Here is a 26,608-nt window from a genome sequence, read left to right as displayed (position 1 = left end):
TAGGTACCCCAGAGGAAACAGTTTTAAGCATCTACCATTAATTTAGAGAAAAATTGAATTTAGCAAAATAATGCCTAACATATTGGGGCAGATTTACTTACCCGGTCCATTCACGATCCAGTGGCGCTTTCTCTGCGGTGGATTCGGGTCTGGCCGGGATTCACTAAGGTAGTTCCTCCGCCGTCCACCAGGTGGCGCTGCTGCGCTGAAGTTCCCCGAGGCCCACTGGAATGCACTGAAGTAGACCGGTCTATTCCTGGTGAAGGTAAGCGCGAGTCCCGCGACACTTTTTTTAAAAAAATGCGGTGGTTTTTCCGAATACGTTGGATTTTCGTTCGGTCACGCCCCCCGATTTACGTCCCGTGCATGCCAGCGCCGATGCGCCACAATCCGATCGCGTGCGCCAAAATCCCGGGGCAATACAGGGAAAATCGGCGCAAATCGGAAATATTTGGGTAACACGTCGGGAAAACGCGAATCGGGCCCTTAGTAAATGACCCCCATTGTATGAAATAAATAAAATCATGTTACATAGTAAAAGACTAATACAAGCACAGCCTGAGATGCCATAAAATAAATGTAACAACAAGTACTGACAAGATGTATAGAGTTCATAAATATACAGTTCTGTGGAACCGAGGAAACCAAAATTGTCTGTAATATAGATTGATTACTGCAAATAAAATCTCATTTTTATATTGTTTTACTCCCAATCTTCACTATATCTGGTAATGCATTCAAATTAGGAAAGCGGGATAAGCTACTAAGTAAGAAGAATATGAATGCTCTTGTAGTCAACCCACCTATGTTGTTGTACATTCCACTGATGAAAGGAGTAACCTATTAGGACTGGTATCTGGGGCATGTAAGAATTACTAATTACAGTAAAAAGTAATAAATCAGCATTATTTACTAATTGATTGACACTGTTATTTGTTGGCTTGACATATGTTTTCACTTTCCTTATTTTATTAAGAGGAATTTACTTTTATTGTTCACCGTGGTGTAAGTAAAGGTTGTACAGAGGTGTAAGTAATACCTAGGCTCCGGTGTATATTTGTTGTAGACATACCTGAGTAATTGGTTTGGTTTGGATTTCTCTTCTTTTCAGCTCACAAAGCAGTGTTTTTTTATCATAACTGAATATTAAAGGGGTATTCCGGGAATATGAACGTCTGACACAAAAACCCATAATGCTATAAATAAATGAATATAACAATACTCAATGTCATTAGTCACAAAACGGCGCTAAAATAATATGATTTTATGATTTACAAAATTTATGGCCTCTCTAAAGTAGGTGGAGTTATCACTAAGATGGCCGCCACTGGAAACTACAAGTTCCATGATCCTTTAGTTCTCAGTAACTCCTCCTACCACTTATGCTCTGCTAACAGTGATGATGTAACAGGTTTTCTTGCTCTGTTACCATAGTAATGATGTGTAACTGCCATCACCATAACCCTGGCCATACTGGATGCACTGCAACCAACCAACTACAGCTAAACATAGTGGTGATCACATGACCCTGCCCAGGCAGGTACAGGACATGTGATGTGGACATGTGACCAGCGGCCATCTTCTTTTTGCCATGCAACGGACCGCGCGGAGGAAATTAACGGACTGATTAAAGGGCCAGTAACATTTTAATTCTTCATTACAGTCTATGTCATCAGCATTTTCTGCTAAGGGGAGCAAAATTTTAAATAACAACTAATTACACATTAGCTTATATTTTGAGTGCCCACTTGTATATGAATTATGCTGATTCCTGGAATACCCCTTTAAGCAAATCTTTGTTGTCTATTCTTAGAATTCCCCCAGTATAGCATGACTAAGCTTTACTCTATTGAGGACCAAAGACATATAAAAAACTGATAAACATAAAAAATGGGTACTGCAATGGGACTATTCACCAACCCAGAGATGGCATACCGATCAATATTATAGAAAATATTCCATTTGGGAATCAATTATAACTCCTTAATGACTTGGCCTTTTTTAGTTTTTTTCACTTCCATTTTTCACTCCCCACCTTCAAAAATCTATAACTTTTTTTATTTTTCCACATAAAGAGCTCTGTGATGGCTTATTTTCTGAGTAAAAAATTGCAATTCATAGTGACGGTATTTAATATTCCATGGCGTGTACTGGAAAGTGGGGAAAAAAAATTCCAAATCCAGTGCAAATGTTTTCTTGTGGGCTTGGATTTTACAGCTTTCAATGTGCGCCACCAAATGACATGTCTATTTTATTCTTTGGGTCGGTACGATTACGTGGATACCAAATTTGTACACGTTTTATAATGTTTTCATACATTTTAAAAAAATTAAAACCTGCTGTACACATTTTTTGGGGGGGATTTTGCTATCTTCTGGCGCCAGTAACTTTTTCATACTTTGGTGTACGGAGCTGTGGGTGCTGTCATCTTTTGCAACTTTTGATGGCGTTTTCATTGCTAGAATTTTTAGGGCTGTGTGACCTTTTGATCACTTTTTATTAATTTTTTTATATTTTTCAAAATGGCAAAAAAAATGCAATTTTCGACTTTGGACGCTATTTTCCGTTGCGGGGTTAAACGCAGTGAAAAACCGTTATTATATTTTGATAGATCGAGCATTTTCGGACGCGGCGATACCTAATGTGTTTATGATTTTTACTGTTTATTAATATTTATATCAGCTCTATTTTGCTATTTTTCAGACTCCCTAGGGTACTTTAACCCTAGGTTGTCTGATCGATCCTACCATATACTGCCATACTGCAATATGGGGATGGCAGTATATGGGGATTTTACTCCTCATTCATAACAATGTGCTTATAGCACATTGTAATGAATGGGTTGAAACGAGACAGCTTCGGGCCTTCGTGAGACCCGAAGCTGTCATGGCGACGGATCGCCGCTCCCCGTGGTGGTGTAAAAAAACCACTTTTAATACACAAAGTGGAACTATTAATGTGTTGGTATTGTATACCTAAGGTATCTCAGAGGAAACCGTTGTAAGGGCTTTCAATCTAATATATATGAGTGTATGTGTGTATGTGTGTGTGTCTCCTAATGGAATCTGCACCGTCACATTTACAACCATGAAGTTTTGCACAGACGCTCTCTGTGACTCAGGGAACATCTCAGACAGACACAGTCTTCTGTATCAGTTAGCAACCAATGACAGCTCAGCTTCTATTTTGCCACAAGTCATTATTATGAGCTCTGAACTTTGATTGGTTACTAACAGCTTATGTGTAAGGTAATATGGATAGTGATAGAAAAAGACAGAGAGAACCAGACAGATAGACAGTCAGAGAGAGAAAGAGGCCAACAGAGAGAGAGACAGAGAGAAAGAGAGAGACAGACAGTGAGAGAGAGAGTCAGACCAAGAGAGACAGACAGAGAGTGAGACAGAGAGTGAGACAGACAAATAGAGAGATAAAGACAGACACAGAGTTAGAGACAGACAAACAGAGACAGATAGGGGGACAGAGATTGATAGAGAAACAGACAAAGAGAGAGACAGACAGAAACAGACAGATAGACAGACAAAGACAGACAGAGAGAAAGAGAGAGATGGACAGTGATAGAGAGAGAGTTGGACAAAGAGAGACAGATAGGCAGACAGATAGAGAGTGACAGACAGACAGAGACAGACAGACAGACAGAGAGAGACAGACAGAGTGGGAGACAGAGATAGAGACAGAGAGAGAGACACACAAAGAGTTAGACAGAGAGAGAGACTGAGAGACACAAAATAGATATAGTGATAGATGTTAACTCATTCTATTTGTTATAGCTAAGAGCACTTATTTTCTATCCCGGGCAGCGCCTGGCCCAACATCTAGATAATTTATAAAGAGCATGTGCATGCTCACATTAATATCAATTATATACCATATTATTATATTACCACTATACAAGGCACTGGTTCGGCCACACCTGGAATATGCTGTCCAGTTCTGGGGACCGGTCCATAAAAAGGAGGCCCTGGAGCTGGAGAGGCTTCAACGTAGAGCCACAAAAATGATAAGGGGAATGGAGGGTCTTAGTTATGAGGAAAGATTAAAACAACTAGATTTATTTAGTCTGGAAAAGAGACGACTACGAGGGGACATGATTAATTTATATAAATATATGAATGGTCCATACAAAAAATATGGTGGTTGTTTCAGATTAAATCAAATCAAAAGACGAGGGGGCACTGTCTCCGTCTGGAGAAAACAAGGTTTAATCACCGGAGGCGACAGGGATTTTTTACTATGAGAACTGTCAATCTGTGGAATAGCCTGCCTCAGGCGCTGGTCACAGCAGGGACAGCGGAGAGCTTCAAGAAGGGTCTAGATGCCTTTTTACACCTAAATAACATTGATGGTTATGTTATATAGAATTGTTTCCCCTAAATCCCTTCCTCATCCAATCCCTTCCCTTCCTTGGTTGAACTTGATGGACAAGTGTCTTTTTTCAGCCGTATAAACTATGAAACTATATTATACTGTATCATTACACATTACTGAGTATAAGACACATTTACTATGCATCGTGTGCCCCCAGTACTGGTGACCTGGTTATGTTTCCAGTGACTCACATAATACAGTGACTTCCAGTGAATAATACAGTTTTCCATAAATTGTGAGATCTCTGAACAGAGAGAAGACTCAGATAAAAAGAAATGAGACCGAGGTGAGAACTTATGCAATAACTTGTAGAGACCAATGACTGGACGCGCACTGTATAGACCTGTCACTCAATGTACACAAGAGAGATTATCCTATCCATACATCATGTTTATGGCCCTCCCCGAGTCACATTTCTCTGGTTATGTCATCACATGGTTTAAATATTCTCCCAGAGATCAGATCATTCCTAGAACGAGAGGAGGACGGGAGCTGCGCTCTACAGTCTATGGTAAGTCATTATATACTTCTACCCTTTCACAGCCGGTGAGAGATCATCTCCGATCAAACTCTTACAGCAGATCCAATTCCATTTATTAGACATGATAGACATGCAGCAGCCACCGTCCTGGCTCCATGTGTAGTAGATGTAGAGATCCAAGACTCAAGAGGTTTAGACACAGCTTTAAATGTGTAGATATTTGATCCCATAATCCTGTATACATAATATTAAAGAATGACAGCAATGTCCTGTATGTTACGGTGCGGGAAGAGTGGATGAACCTAAAAGAAATCAAAGTGGGATCAAGATTAGTGTGACCCCCTTTTCCCTTTATATTGTATAAGAATCTCGGCAGGGAGATTGTCCTAGACATCCTGTAGCATGACACACAGATCTACAGTAAGCTTACTGCAATCCTTGCCATGTAATAGTAGTGACCTTAGCATTTTGCAAGGCATCAGTGCTGACCGCTGAGCCACCATACTGCCCCCTACTCACCTATTGGTCTGAATAGTTCAGGAATTTCCCTGCACTTGAGTAGATCCCGTGGACTCCCTGTATGGAAGAGGAAGTTTACTGAATTAATTTTGTAGAATATGCGTATTCCTACAATTTCCAGTAGACAGTGTATACTGATATCTCTGCATATAGGCAGTGAGTTTCCTCTTCTGGCATAAGCAGGTAAGTTATAATAGCTAGCACTATGGCACTCTGAAGGCACTGAATACAAGAGGATACTCTGCCATCATTGGACTTTTCCTGGAACCTTTCCTTAGGGTCATTGTTCACTGTTGGTGGGCCAACAGTTGGCCAACACTTTGAGTTACTACTAACTGTATGGTTGCAATTTCTCAAATAGTCCAAGAATTGTTCTTAAATGGTCTTCAAAACTATAGCCTACCCTAAGGATGGGCCATCTTATTTAGATTAGGGAGTTCATTACTCTTGGCACCCCTTCCAATCAGTTACTTACTCCACTGTTTACCTTGCACAGCGCTGTACATTTAGTAGTGGATGTGTCTGATTGCATACACATATTTTACACAAGAAAAGGTCCAGCTCACAAATATTGGTGGCAGTTACTGTCGCAGTATGTTCTGTAGATTCCTCCTCGGACCGGAGTAAGAAGTGCAACAGATTGATCCAACACCAAAACCTTCCAGTTGTTTATTGAGAAATTCCAATTGTTCCATAAAACAATCCAGCTCAGGTACAGGGTATAAGTAACATCATATCATAACTACGCGTTTCAAACACTTTTAATCATGGCTGCAATCTGATGTTGCATCAATTGTCGACTCTAAGCCAGGAATTCTGGAAGGGATAGAGTTAAAGTGACACACTACTTAGATCAACAAGGTCAGTAGAAGCCATACCTGCACGAGTGTCATGTTATTTGTTCACTCTATAAATTCCAGACTGCAGGGAACATACAGAGATTGCAGCTAAGTAGAGATGAGCGAACATACTCGTCCGAGCTTGATGCTCGTTCGAGCATTAGCGTACTCGAAACAGCTCGTTGCTCGGACGAATACTTCGACCGCTCGAGAAAATGGCATCTCCCGCCGTTTTGATTTTTGGCGGCCAGAAACAGAGCCAATCACAAGCCAGGAGACTCTGCACTCCACCCAGCATGACGTGGTACCCTTACACGCCGATAGCAGTGGTTGGCTGGCCAGATCAGGTGACCCTGGAATAGACTAGCCCCTGCCTGCGCTGCTCGGATCATTCTGTGTCTGGATGCCGCTAGGGAGAGAGCTGCTGCTGGTCAGGGAAAGCGTTAGGCTGTTCTATTAGAATAGTGTTAGGCAGGAGTGATTCTACAAGAACCCAACAGCCCTTCTTAGGGCTACAATAACGTTTTATTTTACTTTTTTTTGGTTTGCTTGTGGCTGGGCTTGCTGCCACTAGTAGTGCAGCTAGTACCATATTGTGAGGAATTTGCTGGGAGACTTGCGACCGTTGTGTTTAGCTCTTAGTGACACACATATCCACCTCAAACACTGAAGTGGGACAATTTATTAGGGGTTTGATTTGAATTAGGCACAGTCTGCTGATTATTTTTTTTTACGTTTATTTCTTTTTATAACTCAAAGTCATCAGGCACAGCACAAAATTCAGTTGTGTGCTGTCAGTGTAGGTTAGAAACTAGCCATAGCAATAGGATAGCATCGCTTTGTTTAAAAAAAAAAAAAAAATTTAAGTTTACACTTTAATTTGGAAAATGTTTAACCCGAGGGCTAGGGGTAGAGGACGAGGGCGTGGACATGGACGTCCAACTACTGCAGGGGTCAGAGGCCGTGGTCCTGGGCGGGGTCAGACACCACCTGCTGATGAGGGAGCAGGGGAACGCCGCAGAGCTACACTCCCTAGGTTCATCATGTCTCAAGTAACTGGGACTCGTGGTAGAGCACTGTTGAGGCCAGAACAGTGCGAAGAGGTGATGTTGTGGATTGCGGACAATGCTTCTAGCCATTTGTCCACCAGTCAGTCTTCCACGCAGTCCACCCATGTCACCGAAATCAGCACTCCTCCAGCTTCTCCACCTCAGCCTCCTTCCCCACAGTCTGCCCTCTCCCAGCAAAATTCGGCATTATTGACTTAGTGGAAGAAGTGTGTAAAGAGGTGTCGGACGATGAGGAGACATGATTGTCAGACAGTGGTGAAGTTGTTGTCAGGGCAGGAAGTCCGAGGGGGGAATAGACTGAGGGATCGGAGGATGATGAGGTGACAGACCCAAGCTGGGTTGATAAGCCGGGTGAACACAGTGCTTCTGAGTCCTATAGCAGAACAGTTTGAAAGAGGCAGTGGTGGGGCCAGACGGAGAGGCAGGGCCAGAGCTGGTGCATCAGCGCCAAATGTTTCACGTAGTCAAGCTCCCGTGGCGAGGGCTAGATTTTCAGAAGTCTGGAGGTTCTTTAAAGAAACACCGGATGACCGACTGACTGTGGTGTGCAACCTGTGCCAAACCAGGATCAACCGGGGTTCCACCACTACTAGCTTAACTACCACCAGTATGCGCAGGCATATGAATGCTAAACACCCCCCTCAATGGCACCAAGCCCGTTCACCTCTGGCCGGGCACACCACTGCTCCTTCCCCTGTGTCATCTGCTAGTCAGCCCCCTGCCCAGGACCCCGGCCCAAACACCTCCCGTGCGAAAACCCCATCTTCGCCTCCACGATCCTCCACAGCATCCACCAGCATTCAGCTCTCCATACCCCAGACGCTGGAGCGCAAAAGGAAGTATAGTGCAACCCACCCACACGCCCAAGCCCTCAACGTCCACATCTCCAAACTGCTTAGCCTGGAGATGCTGCCCTATAGGCTGGTAGAGACCGAGGCCTTTCGAAACCTCATGGCGGCGGCCGCCCCTCGGTATTCGGTCCCCAGCCGCCACTACTTTTCCCGATGTGCCGTCCCAGCCCTGCACAAGCACGTGTCAGACAACATCATCCGTGCCCTGACCAACGCCGTTTCTGACAAGGTCCACCTGACCACGGACACGTGGACGAGTGCTGCCGGGCAGGGCCACTATGTATCGCTGACGGCACATTGGGTTAACTTGGTGGAGTCTGACCCTGGGGCTGGTCATATACTGCCGACGCCGAGGATTGCGGGGCCTACCTCGGTCCAGGTCTCTCAGGCCTACTATGCCTCTGGGACTCTGGCGCATATGGCAGATTTCATGCTAGGCTGCCTATCCCGTGAAACCTCGCGTTCAAAGAATTTACTCCAGCACCGATTACTGGGTATTCACTCTCCTGGACCCACGGTACAAGCAAAATCTTTCCACCCTCATCCCTGGAGAGGAAAGGAGTGTGAGAATGCATGAATACCAGCAGGCCCTGGTGCACAAGCTGAAACAGTATTTCCCTTCTGACAGCGCTAGCGGCAGAGGGCGTACTTGTGCGGGACAAGTAGCGAGGGAGAGTAGGTGAGCAGGCAGCTTGTCCAGACACTGTCACCTGTCCCCAGTCTCGGCAGAGTAGGGCTGATCTTTACAGAAAGATGGTGAGGGAGTATGTAGCTGACCATACCATCGTCCTAAATGATCACACAGCTCCCTACAACTACTGGGTTTCAAAGCTGGACATGTGGCACGAACTGGCGCTGTACGCCTTGGAGGTTCTTGCCTGCCCTGCCGCTAGCGTGTTGTCCGAGCGGGTTTTCAGTGCAGATGGTGGCATCATCACCGATAAGTGTACACGCCTGTCGACTGACAGCGCTGACAGGCTGACGCTTATCAAGATGAATAAAGCCTGGATGAAAGAAGCTCAACCTGAATAATGTATCCACTCCTCCTCCTCATTGTCCTCCTTCTCCTCCTCTTTGTACACTAAAGCAGAGGAAACTGGCTATTTTTTGCCTCAATCTATTTAATTTTTCTGGAGGACCGCCTACCTGCTCCTCTGGTTTGAAAACTTTTTTGGACTGCCACATACAGGCACTCAATCTATTTAATTTTTCTGGAGGACCACCTACCTGCTCCTCTGGTTTGAAAACTTTTTTGGACTGCCACATACAGGCACTCAATCTATTTAATTTTTCTGGAGGACCACCTACCTGCTCCTCTGGTTTGAAAACTTTTTTGGACTGCCACATACAGGCACTATCCAAATTAAATTGTCTCCATAGCAGCCTCCACACGTTGTCTTTTTAGCTGCCTCCACACGTTGTCTCCATTGCTACCTCCACACGTCATTGCCATAGCTGCCTCCAAAAGTCGTCCATATAGCTGCCTCCATACATGGTCCCCTTATCAAACGAGCTGTGTCAGGCAGAATTTTGGGTTGTTTTCATGGCTTCCACATCAAAATTGTTAACTTTGTCGCCACCCTGCTTTGTAATTCACAAAATATACTGGCAAACTTTTAACATTTACCAATATTATTTCAGCGCTTCTTGCGCATCTGTTTACATTCCCCTCACCCGCCATAACCCACACTTATAAGAACGCTACTACACTTGATCTTATACAAAAGGTTCTTAGAAGTGCTGTTTGGGGAGTAGCCGAGAGACAGGGGCTTGGATTGGCGAAAGCTCGCCTGGCAGCGGAGCGCCAGCTCCATCGCAAGATCCAACTAACATAGTTTTAACTGCAGCACCTTTAATCTACTACTAGTTCACTGCCTCCATACATGGTCCCCTTATCAAACGAGCTGTGTCAGGCAGAATTTTGGGTTGTTTTCATGGCTTCCACATCAAACTTGTTAACTTTGTCGCCACCCTGCTGTGTAATCCACAAAATATACTGGCAAACTTTTATCATTTATCAATATTATTTCAGCGCTTCTTGCGCATCTGTTTACATTCCCCTCACCCGCCATAACCCAAACTTATAAGAACACTACCACACTTGATCTTATACAAAAGGTTCGTAGAAGTGCTGTTTGGGGAGTAGCCGAGAGACAGGGGCTTGGATTAGCGAAAGCTCGCCTGGCAGCTCCATCCCAAGATCCAACTAACATAGTTTTAACTGCAGCACCTTTAATCTACTACTAGTTCACTGCCTCCATATATGGTAACCTTATCAAACGAGCTGTGTCAGGCAGAATTTTGGGTTGTTTTCATGGCTTCCACATCAAACTTGTTAACTTTGTCGCCACCCTGCTGTGTAATTCACAAAATATACTGGCAAACTTTTATCATTTACCAATATTATTTCAGCGCTTCTTGCGCATCTGTTTACATTCCCCTCACCCGCCATAACCCAAACTTATAAGAACACTACTACACTTGATCTTATACAAAAGGTTCTTAGAAGTGCTGTTTGGGGAGTAGCCGAGAGACAGGGGCTTGGATTAGCGAAAGCTCGCCTGGCAGCGGAGCGCCAGCTCCATCCCAAGATCCAACTAACATAGTTTTAACTACAGCACCTTTAATCTACTACTAGTTCACTGCCTCCATACATCGTCCCCTTATCAAACGAGCTGTGTCAGGCAGAATTTTCAGGTGTTTCACCAGATACATAGTGGTACTCGGCCCATCTGTCGCCGCCATGCTGGAGACCTGAAGTTGCAATCATAGCAGCGCAATATGGATGCCCCATACTGTCGCTCTTAATCATGGAACCATTTCCGAAAAAACAATTAAAAATAGAACCACTATGCTATTCCATTATTCCTAGGTGAAATATTCAAACAACCCGGCCTGCTTTGAAAATGATAATTTTTTCAAAGTAAACGCTTCTGGCCACCAGGCCCATTTTGGGTGGGGAGGAGCCGAGAGACAGGGGCTTGGACAGGCGAAAGCTCGCCTGGCAGTGGACCGCCAGCTCCATCCCAAGATTAGGCAGCCTCAGAGGCATTCATGCATGCTGCCCCTGCTGTTTCCTGTCCATTTTGCCTCCACGATCCTCCACAGCGTCCACCAATGTCTCCATGCGCAACTTTCAACTCTCTATACCCCAGACGCTGGAGCACGAGAGGATATGCAGCACATCATCCCCTTATCAAACGAGCTGTGTCAGGCAGAATTTTCAGGTGTTTCACCAGATACATAGTGGAACTCGGCCCATATGTCGCCACCATGCTGGAGACCTGAAGTTGCAATCATAGCAGCGCAATATGAATGCCCCATACTGTCGCTCTTAATCATGGAAGTCGTCTCCATGGCTGCCTCCACATGTCGTCCCCTTATCAAAAGAGCTGTGTCAGGCTCATTTTTCGGGTGTTTCACCAGATACGTTATGGAACTTGGTCACTATGTTGCCACCATGCTGTGTTATCGACTAAATATACCGTCAACCTTTTGATCACATAGGAAATCATTTCAGCGCTTCTTGCTCACCTCCTTTGGTGAAACCTGAGTCCATTTAGGGTATGTCGCCATGCCACTCTCTAGCCTGCTGCCACTGCCTCTGCATGCCGTCCCCTATAGTGTCAGGGTCAATTATTGCATGTTTTAGATGCTATCTAGCTTCATTCGGTCACTCTGTCATGGCCATGCTGTTGCCCATAATTTTGGCATAATGGTGCGATTAAGCAGCCTCAGAGGCATCCATGCATGCTACCCTTGCTGTTTCCTGTCCATTTCCGTGGTGTTTCCATCCTTTTCTGAGGTTCCCAGGTGTTTGGCCAAGCTTCCCTGTGCAGAGCCTTGGTCCCCTTGAAAAATGCTCGAGTCTCCCATTGACTACAATGGGGCTCGTTATTCAAGACGAGCACTCGAGCATCGGGAAAAGTTCGTCTCGAATAACGAGTACCTGAGCATTTTAGTGCTCGCTCATCTCTACAGCTAAGCCTTATTCACTTGAATGGGAATGAGCTTCCATACTGGACAGAGCAACTGGCATAATAGTACTGACTAGAACTGGTATCCCAGATAGGACCAGTTCATAACTTGAGGTGGCCACTGCAGAAGAAGTTGAACCCAGGTTGAGAAGCCATGGGTGGCACATGAGCTGTCTCCGGTATTATAAATAATTCTACATAGTTGCGGACCTGGTACAGCTTTTGTATTGGAGCCCGGATTCAGGCTACACCCTTCAGATAGGGCCATAGCGCTAAAAAACCCACCTATATGTGAGGTTGGAGAAACAATCCTGACAACCCTCCCAGTATAGACTGAGGGAAAAAATCCATCTACCCAATCATCCCTAGACTATTATCCGACCTAAATTTCTCCCTATAGCCCAGATGTACAGCATTTGTTCTAGTCTTTGTGTTTATAAGTCGCCTTCTATGGACCCAATGACTACTGTATGGACTTCTCAAAAAGATTGGTTAATAAGTAAAAGTAAACACCAGTCAGACACGGAGTAAAGTACAGACTAGAGAGATAGTTGTCATGACTTCCTGTATATCATTTGTATATACTCCAGAATGTTATAAAGAGTGATCAGCTTAACAGCAATTAATTGCAAAGTCAATATTTGCCTAGGAAGTGAACTTTTTCCCTCAAAACACATTTCAACTTCATTGTAGGCGCCTTAAAAGGAGCAGCTAACATGGTGTCAGTGATTGCTCCAGTAACGCGGGTGCTGATGAGGACAGGGCTGGAGATCAATCTGTCATGATTTAGTAAGAATCACACCACTGGACACTTTACAAGGAGGCTGGTGCTTGGCATCATTGTTTCTCTTCTGTTAACCATGGTTATCTCTAAAGAAACATGTGCAGTCATCATTGCACTGCACAAAACTGGCCTAACAGAGTATTGCAGCTAGAAAGATTGCACCTCAGTCACCAATCTATCGCATCATCAAAGAATTCAAGGAGAGAGGTTCCATTGTTGCCAAAAAGGCTCCAGGGTACACAAGAAGGACCGGCAAGCGCCAGGACCGTCTCTTAAAAGTGTTTCAGCTTCTGGATGGGGCTCCCAGCAGTGCAGAGCTTGCTCAGGAATGGCAGCAGGCAGGTGTGAGGCATCTGCATGCACTGTGACACTGCGGAGACTCCTGGAGCAAGACCTGGTGTCCAGAAGGGCAGCAAAGAAGCCACTTCTCTCCAGAAAAAAGATCAGAGACAGACTGATATTCTGCAAAAGGTACAGGGAGTGGACTGCTGAGGACTGGGGTCACAGCAATAATACGCCTCAGATATTGATTGGCTAACTATGCAATACCCAGATTTTTCTTTATGTCTAGATGGAAAGAAAGGAGTGATAGGAGGTCGCTGAGATATTGGTTCTTATATTTCTGTAACTCAAGTTGAATGAAGGGTGGAGTTGAACTTTACTCTTGTTTTATTGACTATTAATGCCACTTTTTCTTATCCTTCTTTTTATTTTGCATTTTTTTTAGGTTTTACAGAATCCTGTTCGCCATGGACCCGGTCTCAATTCTTCTCTCAGTCTCTGTCTTCTTATTTTTGGTAAATTTTTTGAACAGGAAAAACAAGTACCGGAATCTTCCTCCAGGACCTGAACCGTTACCAATCATTGGGAATATCCACATGATCAACACATCAAAGCCCCAAAAATCATTTTTAGAGGTAATTAATTATCAGGTGCAACTTATATTTCCCTCTTACAGGATCAAACAAAATAAGAGCTCTCCTTATGGAGACTATTCCGAATAACGCTGCCTTGTAGGTGTGTGGAGACATATCCATTGACGCTGCTTTACACGACAGCTAAAAGAGGCAGAATTTTTCTTATCCCATTTTGGAAAACGAATTTCCATATTTCCCCAGTCTTCAACAACCACATTTGTTGAGTTTGTTCTTTATCAATATAAAATTCCATTCACAGGAGGCAGAAGAAAACTTAGAAGTGTCTCAGGTGGGTTTATGTAAAAAAACTTTTAATTGAAGTTGAACTTTTTCTTTGGCATTTATCTAGATACCACTTAAAGGGATTCTCCACTTTTATGAATGCATTCTTGCCTAAAGGGTCCATTTATAATACATACTGTACCTCCCAAATTGCCCCTCTTTGGAGACCCCTACTAATCCATAAAATGAAGAGGTTGCAGTTCTAAACTGAACCTTATTGGTTTCCCTGCAATTTGATGTTCTGTAACCGGTTGTGTCTATCTAGTACAGCCCCATAATAAGGGTATCATGTTCATTCCCTATTCACAGGATTGAAGATAACTTGTTGATCAGTGGGAGTCCTCCCAAATGACGAAATCAGCTGGTCACACATTTGTCCTTCAACTCTATTTTCCACTCTTTCTATCTCTATGGCACTAACGGAGGTCACTGAGCGTAGTAATCGGCTACTTCTGTCTATGTCATAGACAGAGAATGGACAGTGGTCATCCTTGCTTTATTCATTTGAAGTACAATGGACCTCCAAGTTCTCTTCATACATGGTGGTCTCACTACCAGCACCCCCAAAGATCAACAAGTTATCCCCTATCCTGTGAAAAGTGGAATCCTTGTTATGACCGGAATAACACTTTGAAGTGAATTAAGTGTACCATGGCTCCAAGCATAGAAATCAACGCTGATTGGTGGAGGCCCAAGAGTGATAAGCCACAGACCATGAATTGGGAGATGAATGGAACCTTTAGTAAGGCTAACACATCCTCCAGAGAAATACATTCTCTTTTATCTGGTCTATATTTTGGCCTTAATATTTGGATCTCCAATAAAACATTCCATTTTATTACCTATTTGATTAAATTTATACAGTGACTGCAAATTTTTTTGCAGTACCAACTATTTCCATGTGGTGCGCTGTTGTTGACAAGAAAGATTTCCAATGTAACCAACATGCAGTATTCGAACGTACACTTAGGACTCTATAAGTTAATATTTTTTCTTTGTTTTATGATCTTTTCATGGACTGTTCATATCAAGTCGTAACACTTTTTTATATTGCCCATTCATGGATTCTTTATAAATGCCCCTCTAAAAGCTTGGAAATAATGAGTTGAGATGAGTCTATCTGTCAAAGGTTAATGGTTCGGGTTCAGCTGGGCCACCCAGACATATTGATGGATTGGTGGCCGAACAGCCAATTCGGAAAATTGACACCCACAGCAACTAGCCGTGGTGGCCAGAAGTAGTCTACTCATCTCTAATGATGAGCATTGGTTGGCCACATACATCTTTTGTATGTCTTATTCCTTTGGTTATTTAAAGGTGTTCATTATTTGCTGAAAAACTGAAGATTGTACAGTAGGAATAAACAAAAGTTTACCCATAAAAACTTTGAGTTTCTATTTTGGTTTTTATACTCTTATGTTTTCTTAGATATCAAAAAAGTATGGTCCAGTATTTAGCATCAGCTTTGGACAGGACAGGATAGTTATTCTGTGTGGTTATGACGCGGTGAAAGACGCTTTGATCAACCATGCCGAGGAATTTTCTGGAAGGCCAGAAGCAGAGATATTCTCTAAAACATCCAATGGAAATGGTAAATTTTATTCAGCTAATTATTAGCGATTACAGTGTCAACATTGTCATTAACTGTGGTATTTGTTTCATTTGGACAAAAATTTCTCTACAAGCAGAGACAATAAGCATTTAGTACGCTCCTTATTTTGCAAGTTTTCCCACCTACATAGAATGGAAGGGGGTCAACTTATTGTAGGTCACTTCAACTGTGAGAGAGAATCTAAAATAATCCACAAAATCACATTGCATGATTTTAAAATAATTTATTAGCATTTTATGCAAAAAAACAGAGTACTATTTGGTTAATAATTTTTTTTTGCCATTACAGAGGTCTCATGTTTCCTGTAGTATTTGTAGCTTTCACACACTGAAGCAGGGATTTTGTCCCAATCTTCCTTAAAGATCTTCACCAGATTTTTCACGTTTCAGGGTTGTCACTAGGCTTCATTTCAGCTCCTTCTAAAAATTTCAATTGGGATCAGGTCTGGAGACTGGCTCGGCCACTCGAGGACCGCAAAATGCTACTTTAGTTGTCTTGGCTGTGTGTTTCTGGTCATTGTCCTGCCGAAAATCCATTCATGACCCATCTTCAATGCTCTTAATGAGGGAAGGAAGTTTTTGGCCAAAATCTTACAATATATGATCCCATCCAACCACCCTTCAATGCAGTGATGTCATCTTGCCCCCTTTGCAGCAGAGCACCCCAAACTATGATGTTTCCATCGCCATGCTTTGCCTTTCTTTCTGAAGGTGTTCTTGAGGTTGTACTCACCCTTCTTCCTCCATACATAACTAGTTGAGTTTATGACAAAAACATCTATCTTGGTCTTATCGGTCCACATGACCTTCTCCCATGCCTCCTCTGGATCATCTAGACAGTCATTGGTGAACTTCAAACTTATAATATCAAAGGAGGTTGAACTTTAAACTGCCTACATGTGCTGGCATGAGCAGGAGGACCTTTCGTGCTCTACAGGATTTTAACCGATAACCAAGTAGTGTGTTATTGCTGTAATTTTTGATGTTTCCAGCTAGCTTCAGGTCATTGACCAGGTCCTCCTGTGTAACTGTGGGCTGATTCCTGACCATTCTCAGAATCATCTTTACCTCACAATGTTAGATTTTGCAGTGAGGCCCAGGCCTAGAAAGATTGACAATCATCTAGTTTTCGCCAATTTTCATGTAACCCATCCAAGCCTTGTGCATGTCTACCATTTGTCCCTGGTGTCTTCAGACAGCTCTTTGGTCTTGGCCATGGTTTAGAGGTTGGATGGTGATGATTGAGTGTTTGAACAGGATCTTTTATACAATTAACAAATTCAAGCAGGTGCAATTAATACAGGCAATGAGTGCAGATTTGGTGCTGATTAGGAGGAACTATAGGTAACAAGTGCAGAGTGAGAGGAGCTTCCTAAAGAAAAACTAACAGGTCAGAGAAAGCTAACATTGATAATGGCTGGTAAGTAATTACCTATTTTATCCATTAAAATTCTAATAAATTATTTCAAAATTATTTCTGGACTTTCTTTAGACCCCATCTCTCACAGTTGAAGTGACCTATAATAATAATCACAGACCTCTTCACACTTTGTAGGTGGAAAACTCGCAATATTGGCCTTGGTTAAAATAGTACTTTTTTCCACTGTTTATGAGGGAGCAGAGCCAGAAAGCCAAACCACAAAGAAGTACAGGGCAGGGTTTGGCTCAACTTCCCCAGGTGGTAAATGCACCCTCCCCTCTGGTAGAATCTGCTCTTCTTTTAGCTTTTCATGGCCTTGTTTTTACAAAAAAAGTTTTTTTAATTATGCAAATGAGCCTGAGAGGCAGAGGCTCCATAGGTGTTAATGAAGCCTGGAGCCCCTCTAGGTAATTTGCATAATTTTAAAGCCTTTTTTCTTAAAAACTAAGGCATAGGAAGCTTAAAGAAGAGAACACCCTACCAGAGGGGACACACATCAGTATGTAAGCGTGCTTGGTTACAATCCTTCATCCTGGTGGTAGATGCCCTTTAAATGATGCTGGCCAATTCTGCAGCTGCATTTAATTGGCTGCGGATGTGCACTACAAATTAGAAACTGTGATCGGTGCTACTCATTGGGGACCAGGTTCGGTAAACAACCCTGACCCGACCAGGACTTTGAAGATTTTTAAAGATTTTAATGGGCTCACTAACAGGTCTATTGGTATAGTTTAAAATAGCCTTTAAAAGCCTTTTCATATTTTGCATTGGATCCCTATGACCTCTTCAGGTTCCTGCTACATCTCTCACCTTTGTAATGAACCTCCTGTCTTTCTGCCATCAACATCAAATGGAAGAACACTTAGAGAACAGGAATTTTTACTCCTTGACTCTTTCACTCAGAAGCGCCGGGAGGGGGGCATTATACAGCATTGCTGAATGTTACTAGTGTAAGTAAAGAACTTGGAGTACTTTATGGAGTAACATAGTATCATTTCATCCAGGTATCCTCTTTTCTTATGGAGAGAGCTGGAAAGTAATGAGAAAATTCACTTTGACAACATTAAGAGATTTCGGCATGGGAAAGAAGACCTTAGAGGATAAGATCTCCGAAGAATGTGAGAACTTGATGCAGACACTAAAAACATACAGAGGTGAGAGAAAAAATCTTATAACCAATATTAAAATGGAAGGGAGATAATGTAAGGAACTGTATACTCAGAGTCAAAGTTGCTCGATCTCTAGAGTCTTCTCATATCTGACAGAATTTGCAATGAAGGCTCCGCAGCTACACTGCAGGTATAAACAGTGTCTTGAATATTTTAACAACTTTTATCTATAAGACTTTCATAAAAATGCTTATATTCCTAAGGTGGATATTCTCATGAAAGACGCTCATGAAGAGCAAAGACAAGCAAATAGTTCTCAAGGTCAGACCTGACCGGCCCTACTGAAGAGAGCTGCACCTCGCTGTCCAGACAAAAGTTTAGCTCATATTCACAGTTGCTTCCACACAAATGTGCGAAAATTACTGTATCCTACCCGTACTGCGGGCATGGGTAGCATACACCCCTATGCCTTTCAATGGGCAGTACATCCATCCATTTTGATTGATGTATTGTTCTCTGTGCCGTACCATATTGGGGAAAAGAACCTGCTCTACCGTTCGCCGTAAGTACGGACACACAAAGACAAACTGCAAGATACAGTTCTCCTTCCGATCTTGTACCTGGTTATCAACAAGTAGGTGACGGTGAGAATTTATGACCCCAGCAGAGAAGACCCTCATCTCTCTGGTACTATGAAGGCGTGGTGGGAATTTATGGCCCAAGTAGAGAAGACCCTCATAGGAGTGCAGTAGAATATATTTCCTATCTAGAAACTTCCAGAGGTCACAGATTGCACTCATCCAATATATAAAGCTGAGTGTATGTGTGTATGCATGTCCACTAAAGGAATCTGCATTGACAATCGAGTTTACAGTCACCAGATTTTGCACAGCTATTCCCTGTGACTCAGGGAAAGTCATAAACTTGGTTTTGTGCCAAAATTTTCACTTCCAAAATACACTTATTAACTACCATATACAGGAGACATTGTCTGCTGCTGTGGCAGTAAGAAGCTGAGCTGTGATTGGTTGCTAGTTTGCCAAAGGTTGTTAATATAAGCTTTGATTGGTTACTTTAGGCAATGAGTATAAGACAGCTTATGTGTTAGGTTATATCGCTAGAGAAACACAGAGACGGATCTGTCAGTAAGGCAGTCAGAGACAGTCGGTCATTCAGTGAGAGGCAGTCAGTCAGAGACAGACAGTCAAAGTCAGTCAGAGGCAGTGAGTCGGTCATAGACAGTCAGCCAGTCAATCATAGACAGTCAACGTCAGTGAGACAGTCAGCCAGAGAGAGATTGAGAGAGAGATATAGATAGATATAAAATATTTTGTTATAGCTAAGAGCAGTTATCTACTATCCTGGGCAACGCCGGGAGCTACAGCTAGTAATTATACATGAATGATTATAAGTAGATACATATCTGATACATGTAATGCACAACATACATGAATAAGTAAAACACAATGGCACGCATTTATTAAAGCCCATGCACCATTTACTGTCAGACTTTGCACATCCTTTCATGTGCAAACTGCTTGCGCAGGTATTTAAGAAGTGTCTGCGCCACATTTGTGTTGCATGCAACTCTTTTGTTGTGCGGCTGCATTAGTAGTCATGTGACATAAATTAGGAGGTGTTCCGGTGCTCAATCGGATCGTGCACCAGATTTAACATGCAAAGTAAGACAGAAATGTGCACCCCATGTTAAAGGGGTGCACTCTGTCGGAGCAGTGCAGGGGCACCAGATTCATGAAGAACGTGCGCCAGAACTCCTGAATCAGGCACCCCCTGCACACTACACAGGCAACTGCACATAGTACACACTGCACTGTTCTCGGTAAATTTGGGCCATTGTTCAATACGCCACAGCGTACTTTGACGGATATGTCATGATTACTTAATAGGCATGCATCTCACCTCTGGAACAACACATTTTAAGAATGGAAGAAGGTACCCTGGATCACAGCATATATTTATAGGAGCAAGGAGTAAGCCTACAGGGGGTGTCGGGGTGTAGCTTGCCTCAGGCAACAAAGAGTTTAGGTTCACCCCTCAGAAGTGGCAATCACCTCTTTCTACTTACCCCAAGTTTAATTGCCAAGGTGAACCAAAAGTCAGACTACTAATTTTTGAGAACCTTGTTATGTTATACACTGGTTGAACATAGGGTTTGCCTTTCCTGGTGAATACTTTAAGCACCAAATTCTTTTTTTGTTCTCTACTAAGCTCTCTGTTAAAATTGATCCCTCTCAACTTAATTTTAGGAAAAGCCTTTGATAACCAGGTCATCTTAAATACTGCAGTAGCCAACATCATCATTTCCATACTGATGGACCAGAGGTTTGAGTATGATGATCCTACAATACTGAAGCTCATGGGTTTAATCAATGAAAATGCCCTGTGTCTAGAAAGTCTCATGGTCAAGGTAAGTAGTTCTGGACACTACTCCTCTCAAAAAAGTTAAAAGAGAGGAGCACATTTACTAAGAACAGTGCAGTGTACTATGTGCAGTAGCCTGTGTAGTCTACAGGGGGCGCCAGCTAAACTTTATGCTTTGGTGCCCATGAGTTTTTACTTACAACCTGCTCTCTCTGCTACACGTACATATTTGGAGTTTTTGGTCTGCTTTTTAGGTCTTTAAAACCATGGACAATGAATATGGATAGTGAATACTTACATACTGTATATACATATACTTCAACTGAAAGAGCACAAATCTTCCAGCCATGTGGGATTAGATTTATTGTTGTTTTTATATTACATTACATTTAATTGACTTTTCTTACCCTTGAAGCTTTATAACAGTTACCCTACTCTGATTGGATGGCTACCGGGAAGTCATAGAAAAGTGGTCCAAAATTTCAATAAAATGCAGGACTTTATTATGGCCATATTTGCCAAGAAAGGAGAAGAATTTGATGTGAACAATCAGAGAAGTTTCATGGACGCTTTCCTGGCTAAGCAAAGAGAGGTAGGTATGACATTGTGGTGGTAAAGAGATGTTCTCAACAATTAAACATAATCTCCCACCACCCATCCTACAACTGAATCTCTAGCATAACATGTCAAGGGAGATAAAAATCAGGGGAATGGAAAAAAATTGAATACAGAGAGCTATTTATCGGCTCACCTGCCAGGTGCATGAAGGGAACAGAGACGTCTTGTGTTCCTTTGTAAAGAGGAACACTGTGGCATAGAACTTCCCACTCACATCTCCAGGATTTCTCCAGAGCTGCACCAATTCTCTCGAATGCCCTACCCCGGTCTATCTAATTAATATCCAACTCCCCAAAGCTTCAAACACGCTCTTAAAACCCATATATTTAGTCTCCATCACTCTTAGTTCCAAATAAAACATTATAATCTTTATTTTGTATCTTGATAAAACATCATCTTACAGAATTCAGTGGTATGTCCAAAACTGTATTTGACATGTTTCTGACTGTTAAGGTCCTAGATCTCAGTATTCATATGGAAATAAACTCTGCTTCACGTGTTTCTGACCATCAAGGTTCTAAGTCACAGTAGTCTCATGAAAATAAACTGCCCGGTCTCCTGTTATTTGTGGATAAGCCACTACCAGAGAGGTTTCACTGTGATTCTCTACATTATTGCTGCATACATGGATGAGATACACTATCTATCGGCTGATTGTTTGGCATATCTCATGTGTATGGAAAGTTTTAAAAAGTTGCCCAATTATATGAAATATTATTAGTTTTTGACAACAATTTATTATCAATCACCAATGACAGACATTTGGGAAGTGGTTGCGGCAAACATTGCCATTTCTGAATTCCAAATAATCTCCTCGATAAAATTAAGATACAGTTTTTATCATCTATGTAATAATTTTTATTTATCACAATGACTAACCACACTTTTTTTTTAATTTTTTTTTTATAAAATGAAGGGAAAGTCTGAATCTAAGTCATATTATCACGGCCCAAATCTGGGCACACTGGTGTTTGATCTATTCGCTGCTGGAATGGAGACAACCTCAACCACTCTACGATGGGGATTACTGTTAATGATAAAATATCCAGAAATACAAAGTAAGATTAAATGGAATTAAATAAAAGCAATGGTTTCATTGTAAGCAATACACTTTTTGATATGTTGGAGTCCAGTATTTTATGGTAATATTGTTCAAATATTTGCACATTATTGAGTGTATTTTTACCTATGAGTAATATGCAGATGATAAAATATTATTTCCTTTTGTGGTACCGCAATGGGTACTAGAGATGCCCCAAAATAACATAAAATGAAATTCTTTATAAAACCACATATTAAGCTTATCAAATTATGAGAGAGATTTATGAAAATGATGATGCATAGTATAATTGTAAATCTGTAAAGTATTTTTTGTGTATTTCATTTATTATTACTATTCTATAGTATTAAAATATTCATTTTTAACTGGACAGAAAAAGTTCAAAACGAGATTGAAAATGTTATTGGATCTGCTAAACCACAAACAGAACATAGGAAACAAATGCCGTACACTGATGCCGTCATTCATGAAATTCAAAGAATTGGAGACATTGTACCTGGAAGTCTCCCACACGCAACAATTAGAGACATTACCTTCAGAGGATATTCTATACCAAAGGTGATGACAGATATAGCATTGATTGTATGAGTGTCCATACCTTAGTTACTGTACTGACAATATGTATTACTAAAATGATTAAAAACAAACACAGCAAGGTCTACTGGAACTGACCTTTGGGCTCAATGATTAACTACATGTTAGGTAAAAATACACAAATGTCAGGAGCTAATTAGTTAAATTCAGAACCAAACACCCACTTCTATTGACTTATAATGTATCTACTGTATTTTTACTAGGGCACAACTGTGATCCCATTGCTGCACTCTGTGCTTAGAGATAAAAGTTACTTTGAAAGGCCAGAAGAGTTTTACCCGGAACACTTTCTTGATGCAGAAGGAAATTTCAAGAAGAACGAGGCTTTCATCCCATTCTCACTAGGTAATCGGGGTAGAAACATGGATGGGAGATTGAGGGGTCATGGTATTGTAATGCTACAAAGTTATATAAGAAGTGGGTTGAAAAAGTCCATAATGTTCATACTTCTAAATCCAAGCTGACCCAAAGAAACATAAATTGGTGGAGTGGAAAATGTTCCATCCTAAAACCTGCGGACAGATCTCTGATTTACCACATTATAGCCAATATCCCTGTATGTTGTAGACTATATAACCTTATAAACCAGTCTTACTAATACTGCTTAAGAGGATTCCGTTTTCTTTTAATCATTATTTTAACATTACCTGGATCCTTTCCAGTAATGTGTGGTGAGTCTTGGGGAGTGGGCTACAAATCAAATGAGAATCGCTTGCGGTTTTGAGCTGATGTAAGCAGAGAGAGATGCAAGGGGAGGTTGATGAGAGGGCGGGTGGCATTGAGGAGAAGATGACTTGTGCCATTTAAGCTCCCCTTCCCTGAGGGACTCACCGCACACTGCTGACAGGGATCCAGGCAATGTTAAAGAAAGAATTAAAAAGCACTGCAATTATTCAGCTACACAACAAAGGCATTGTTTAAATCAACAGACCAGATGCTATTGGAACCTACCATCATATAAAAAGGACCTTCCAGATGACAGGTTCCCTTTAAAGGGAGCTTTCAATACCTTCACCAGCTCCAATTTTTGGAGTGGTTATAATTTAGTTTCTAGTACTCCCAAGCAATCAATGTCATTACTTGTGGCTCTCTACTGTTCGATGGGCAGAAGCAGTCTGTTTGCTCAAGCCCTGGGCCAATCTCACAGTATACAGCACAATCAGCAAGTTTTGCGGTAGATAATTACCAAATATTCTAGTCAGGTTAATAATGTCAAATTGGTGGTCCTGGGCTAAAGACCGGAATTTTTGGTATTTGTATATATACATACATAAACCATTGTGCACTGTGTACAGAACACAGATGACTTGTTCTTGGGAAAAGGCTTTTAATGATGGCGTGATTGAGGAAGAGTAAAGGTCCTGCTCTTCTTCACCTGAAAGCAGTAGAGCAAGTTTTTGAAACAAAGGAGCCTGTACGTGGTACTGCACCAATCTAGTTGCTACACTTGTCTTCTTCCCAATAATGATGTAATCCCAGTTAAGCATCAGAGAAATGGTTTCTAGCAAAGAAGAAATCAAGAGTCATAGCCTCATATCGCTCTGGGGCCGATGGCTACTCCACTCCCCCAGGAGAAATGTCATACCCGCCTCCACGCTCATAATATAATTTATATCTTGTAGAACATCTCTGGCATCAATTCCTGCCCCTCTGCCGCTGATGCACCTGCTATTTTTGAGCACTGTGCTTGCGCAGTAGGCCACATACGTCTGCTGGTGGCACACATCGCAGATAGACATTGTGAGCAACTGCGCATGCGCATTGCTCAGAAACAGCACTCGCATCTCCTGCAGAGGGGCAGCGCTTGCGCAGTAGCTCTATTGACACAGGAGACAAATCTTAAGATATAAATTACCAGCATAGAGGCGGGTATGAAATGGATGCTAGGGGCAAAAGTAGCCTTCGATCCCAGAGAGAGCTAAGAATGAAGAAATCGGGCAGCCTTCGATAAAAATTAGTTCTCTCCCTCAGACATGAGCTAGTATTCCCGAAAGCTCACAAAAAACAAATATACTCAGTTATCCTCCAAAAGGTGTCACATGATTTCTTCACTCTTCCCCTGCTCTCCGTGGCTAACATGGTACAAGTCTATACTGCTAATAATGTCCATGTCTATTCCATCCAGGTAAAAGAAGTTGTGCCGGAGAGACCCTGGCAAAAATGGAGCTCTTCCTGTTCTTCACGACCCTTCTACAGAACTTCACATTCAAGGCCCCACCAGGGGCAAAGCTGGACCTCACCCCTGGCTCAGGGTTAACTAATGCCCCATTACCTTATGAAATGTGTGCAATCCCTCGCAGATAAGACTAATCTTATTCTAGAATTAGGTTTTCAGTTATATGGAATCTAGCAGCTCCCACAAGAAAAAAAACATATTTATAGGAACATTTAAGGAAAACCTACCATCAGGAATCTACATATTCAGGTAGATCCAAACAGTCCGATTGTGGAGCAGCACAGCGAGTATAATGGATCAAGTCCAATGGTGGGTACACGCCTCCAACAAACCCGATCCACCGGTTTGTAAGGTCAGATATAAAAAAAAATGCAATGAGGCAGCACTCCAGTAAGTATAAAGGTTATCTTTAATCACCCATGGCAAAATAAGGTGCAACTTTTCAGCTCATCCATAGAGCCATTATCAAGCTTAAGGTAGATCCAATTGTAGGTTCCTTCTAAAACCCTAAGCCCTAAAATATCTTTCCCTAGTTCTACAACACTTCATTGCTGGATCTAAACTTTATCAAACTAGTATGCAAATTGAGGCAGAGGTTACTGGGGTGTGGAGTAGTCTCTCCGGACTGTGGGAGCAAAGGCTACTCTAAACCCCAGTAGCCTATGCTCATAGTATCATCATAGTATATAAGGCTGGAAAAAGACGCAAGTCCATCAAGTCCAACCTCCTTACACACACTTCTTTGAGCTCAGTGCAGCTCTAACAGCGCCTGCTCAGGGACTGAAGTGGCTACTGCACATACACAGAGCTTGAAGAAATTGGTGTTGAGAAGAAGTGCGCCAAGAACTGCCCTTTTACACAATTGGGAAAATGTATCAAGTGCTGGCTCATGTGGTGAAATACTAAGAAGCTGTGAATGGATGATATAAGCCAGATCCTTTCCCCAGATCATCCCATGATGTGTAGGGGACAAACGTCGTAATTTGTGGTCATTTACTTTAGAAAACTAGCGTACTTACTCATTCTATGCAGAGAAGATGGAGATTGAAGAAAGAAGCCCTCCAGACACTGCTCTGGCTGTGGTGTCCCAAAAGCAAAAACTGCATTAGCTGTAAAATTCCAGATAACTTGGAAACAAGAAAAGTATGATATGTGTGGATAGCCTGTAAGATGCCCGACACAATGCTGTTTTACCTAAAAGGTGTGGGAGTAAGTTGACTCTCTTTATCTTGTAAAGAGTATTAGTTTTTTATGTAGTTAGTGTGGTATAATGTATATAGTGTGTCATATTCAATCATAAAGAATGTATATTGTATATTACAAATAAAAATTTTAAGATTTTTTTTTTGTTCAAAACTATTATCTTTCTGTGACAATAAATGTATAGTAGTCAAACTTTTATTTTGCATTGCTAGATTATCCGCTTATCCAAATTTGTGTGTGGTATGGTCTGGGACATTTTTGTGTTTTTTGTAATTGAGGGTCACAGTTATTCACACCAAGAAGTATGAGAAGGGTGACCCAACACCACA

The 26,608-nt window shown here is 42.1% G+C and overlaps 2 protein-coding genes across 2 annotated transcripts in view; both read left to right on the top strand.

The window, feature by feature from the left end:
• Positions 1 to 26,608, top strand: part of LOC140122939 (uncharacterized) — a 360,094-nt gene that overhangs the window by 294,755 nt on the left and 38,731 nt on the right. The window lies entirely within an intron of this gene.
• LOC140122657 (cytochrome P450 2C23-like) lies at positions 4,860 to 26,377 on the top strand. Its single transcript, XM_072143759.1, has 10 exons — positions 4,860 to 4,897; positions 13,635 to 13,824; positions 15,535 to 15,697; positions 18,142 to 18,291; positions 20,514 to 20,674; positions 21,044 to 21,220; positions 22,163 to 22,304; positions 22,680 to 22,864; positions 23,104 to 23,245; positions 25,026 to 26,377. The coding sequence occupies exons 2-10, from the start codon at positions 13,657 to 13,659 to the stop codon at positions 25,202 to 25,204; spliced, it is 1,467 nt and encodes a 488-aa protein (XP_071999860.1). The 5' UTR covers positions 4,860 to 4,897; positions 13,635 to 13,656; the 3' UTR covers positions 25,205 to 26,377.

This window comes from Engystomops pustulosus, chromosome 3, assembly GCF_040894005.1.
Source record: "Engystomops pustulosus chromosome 3, aEngPut4.maternal, whole genome shotgun sequence".
Taxonomy (NCBI): Eukaryota; Metazoa; Chordata; class Amphibia; order Anura; family Leptodactylidae; genus Engystomops; species Engystomops pustulosus.
This window is presented reverse-complemented; position numbering and strand designations above follow the sequence as displayed.

Bases quoted from the DNA above. Each gene is read 5' to 3' on its own strand.
- LOC140122657 (XM_072143759.1), top strand. From the start codon at position 13,657: ATGGACCCGGTCTCAATTCTTCTCTCAGTCTCTGTCTTCTTATTTTTG. The intron at 18,292-20,513 runs GTGAGAGAAAAA...ACTTAATTTTAG, and splicing joins GACACTAAAAACATACAGAG to GAAAAGCCTTTGATAACCAG. The intron at 23,246-25,025 runs GTAATCGGGGTA...TATTCCATCCAG, and splicing joins TTTCATCCCATTCTCACTAG to GTAAAAGAAGTTGTGCCGGA.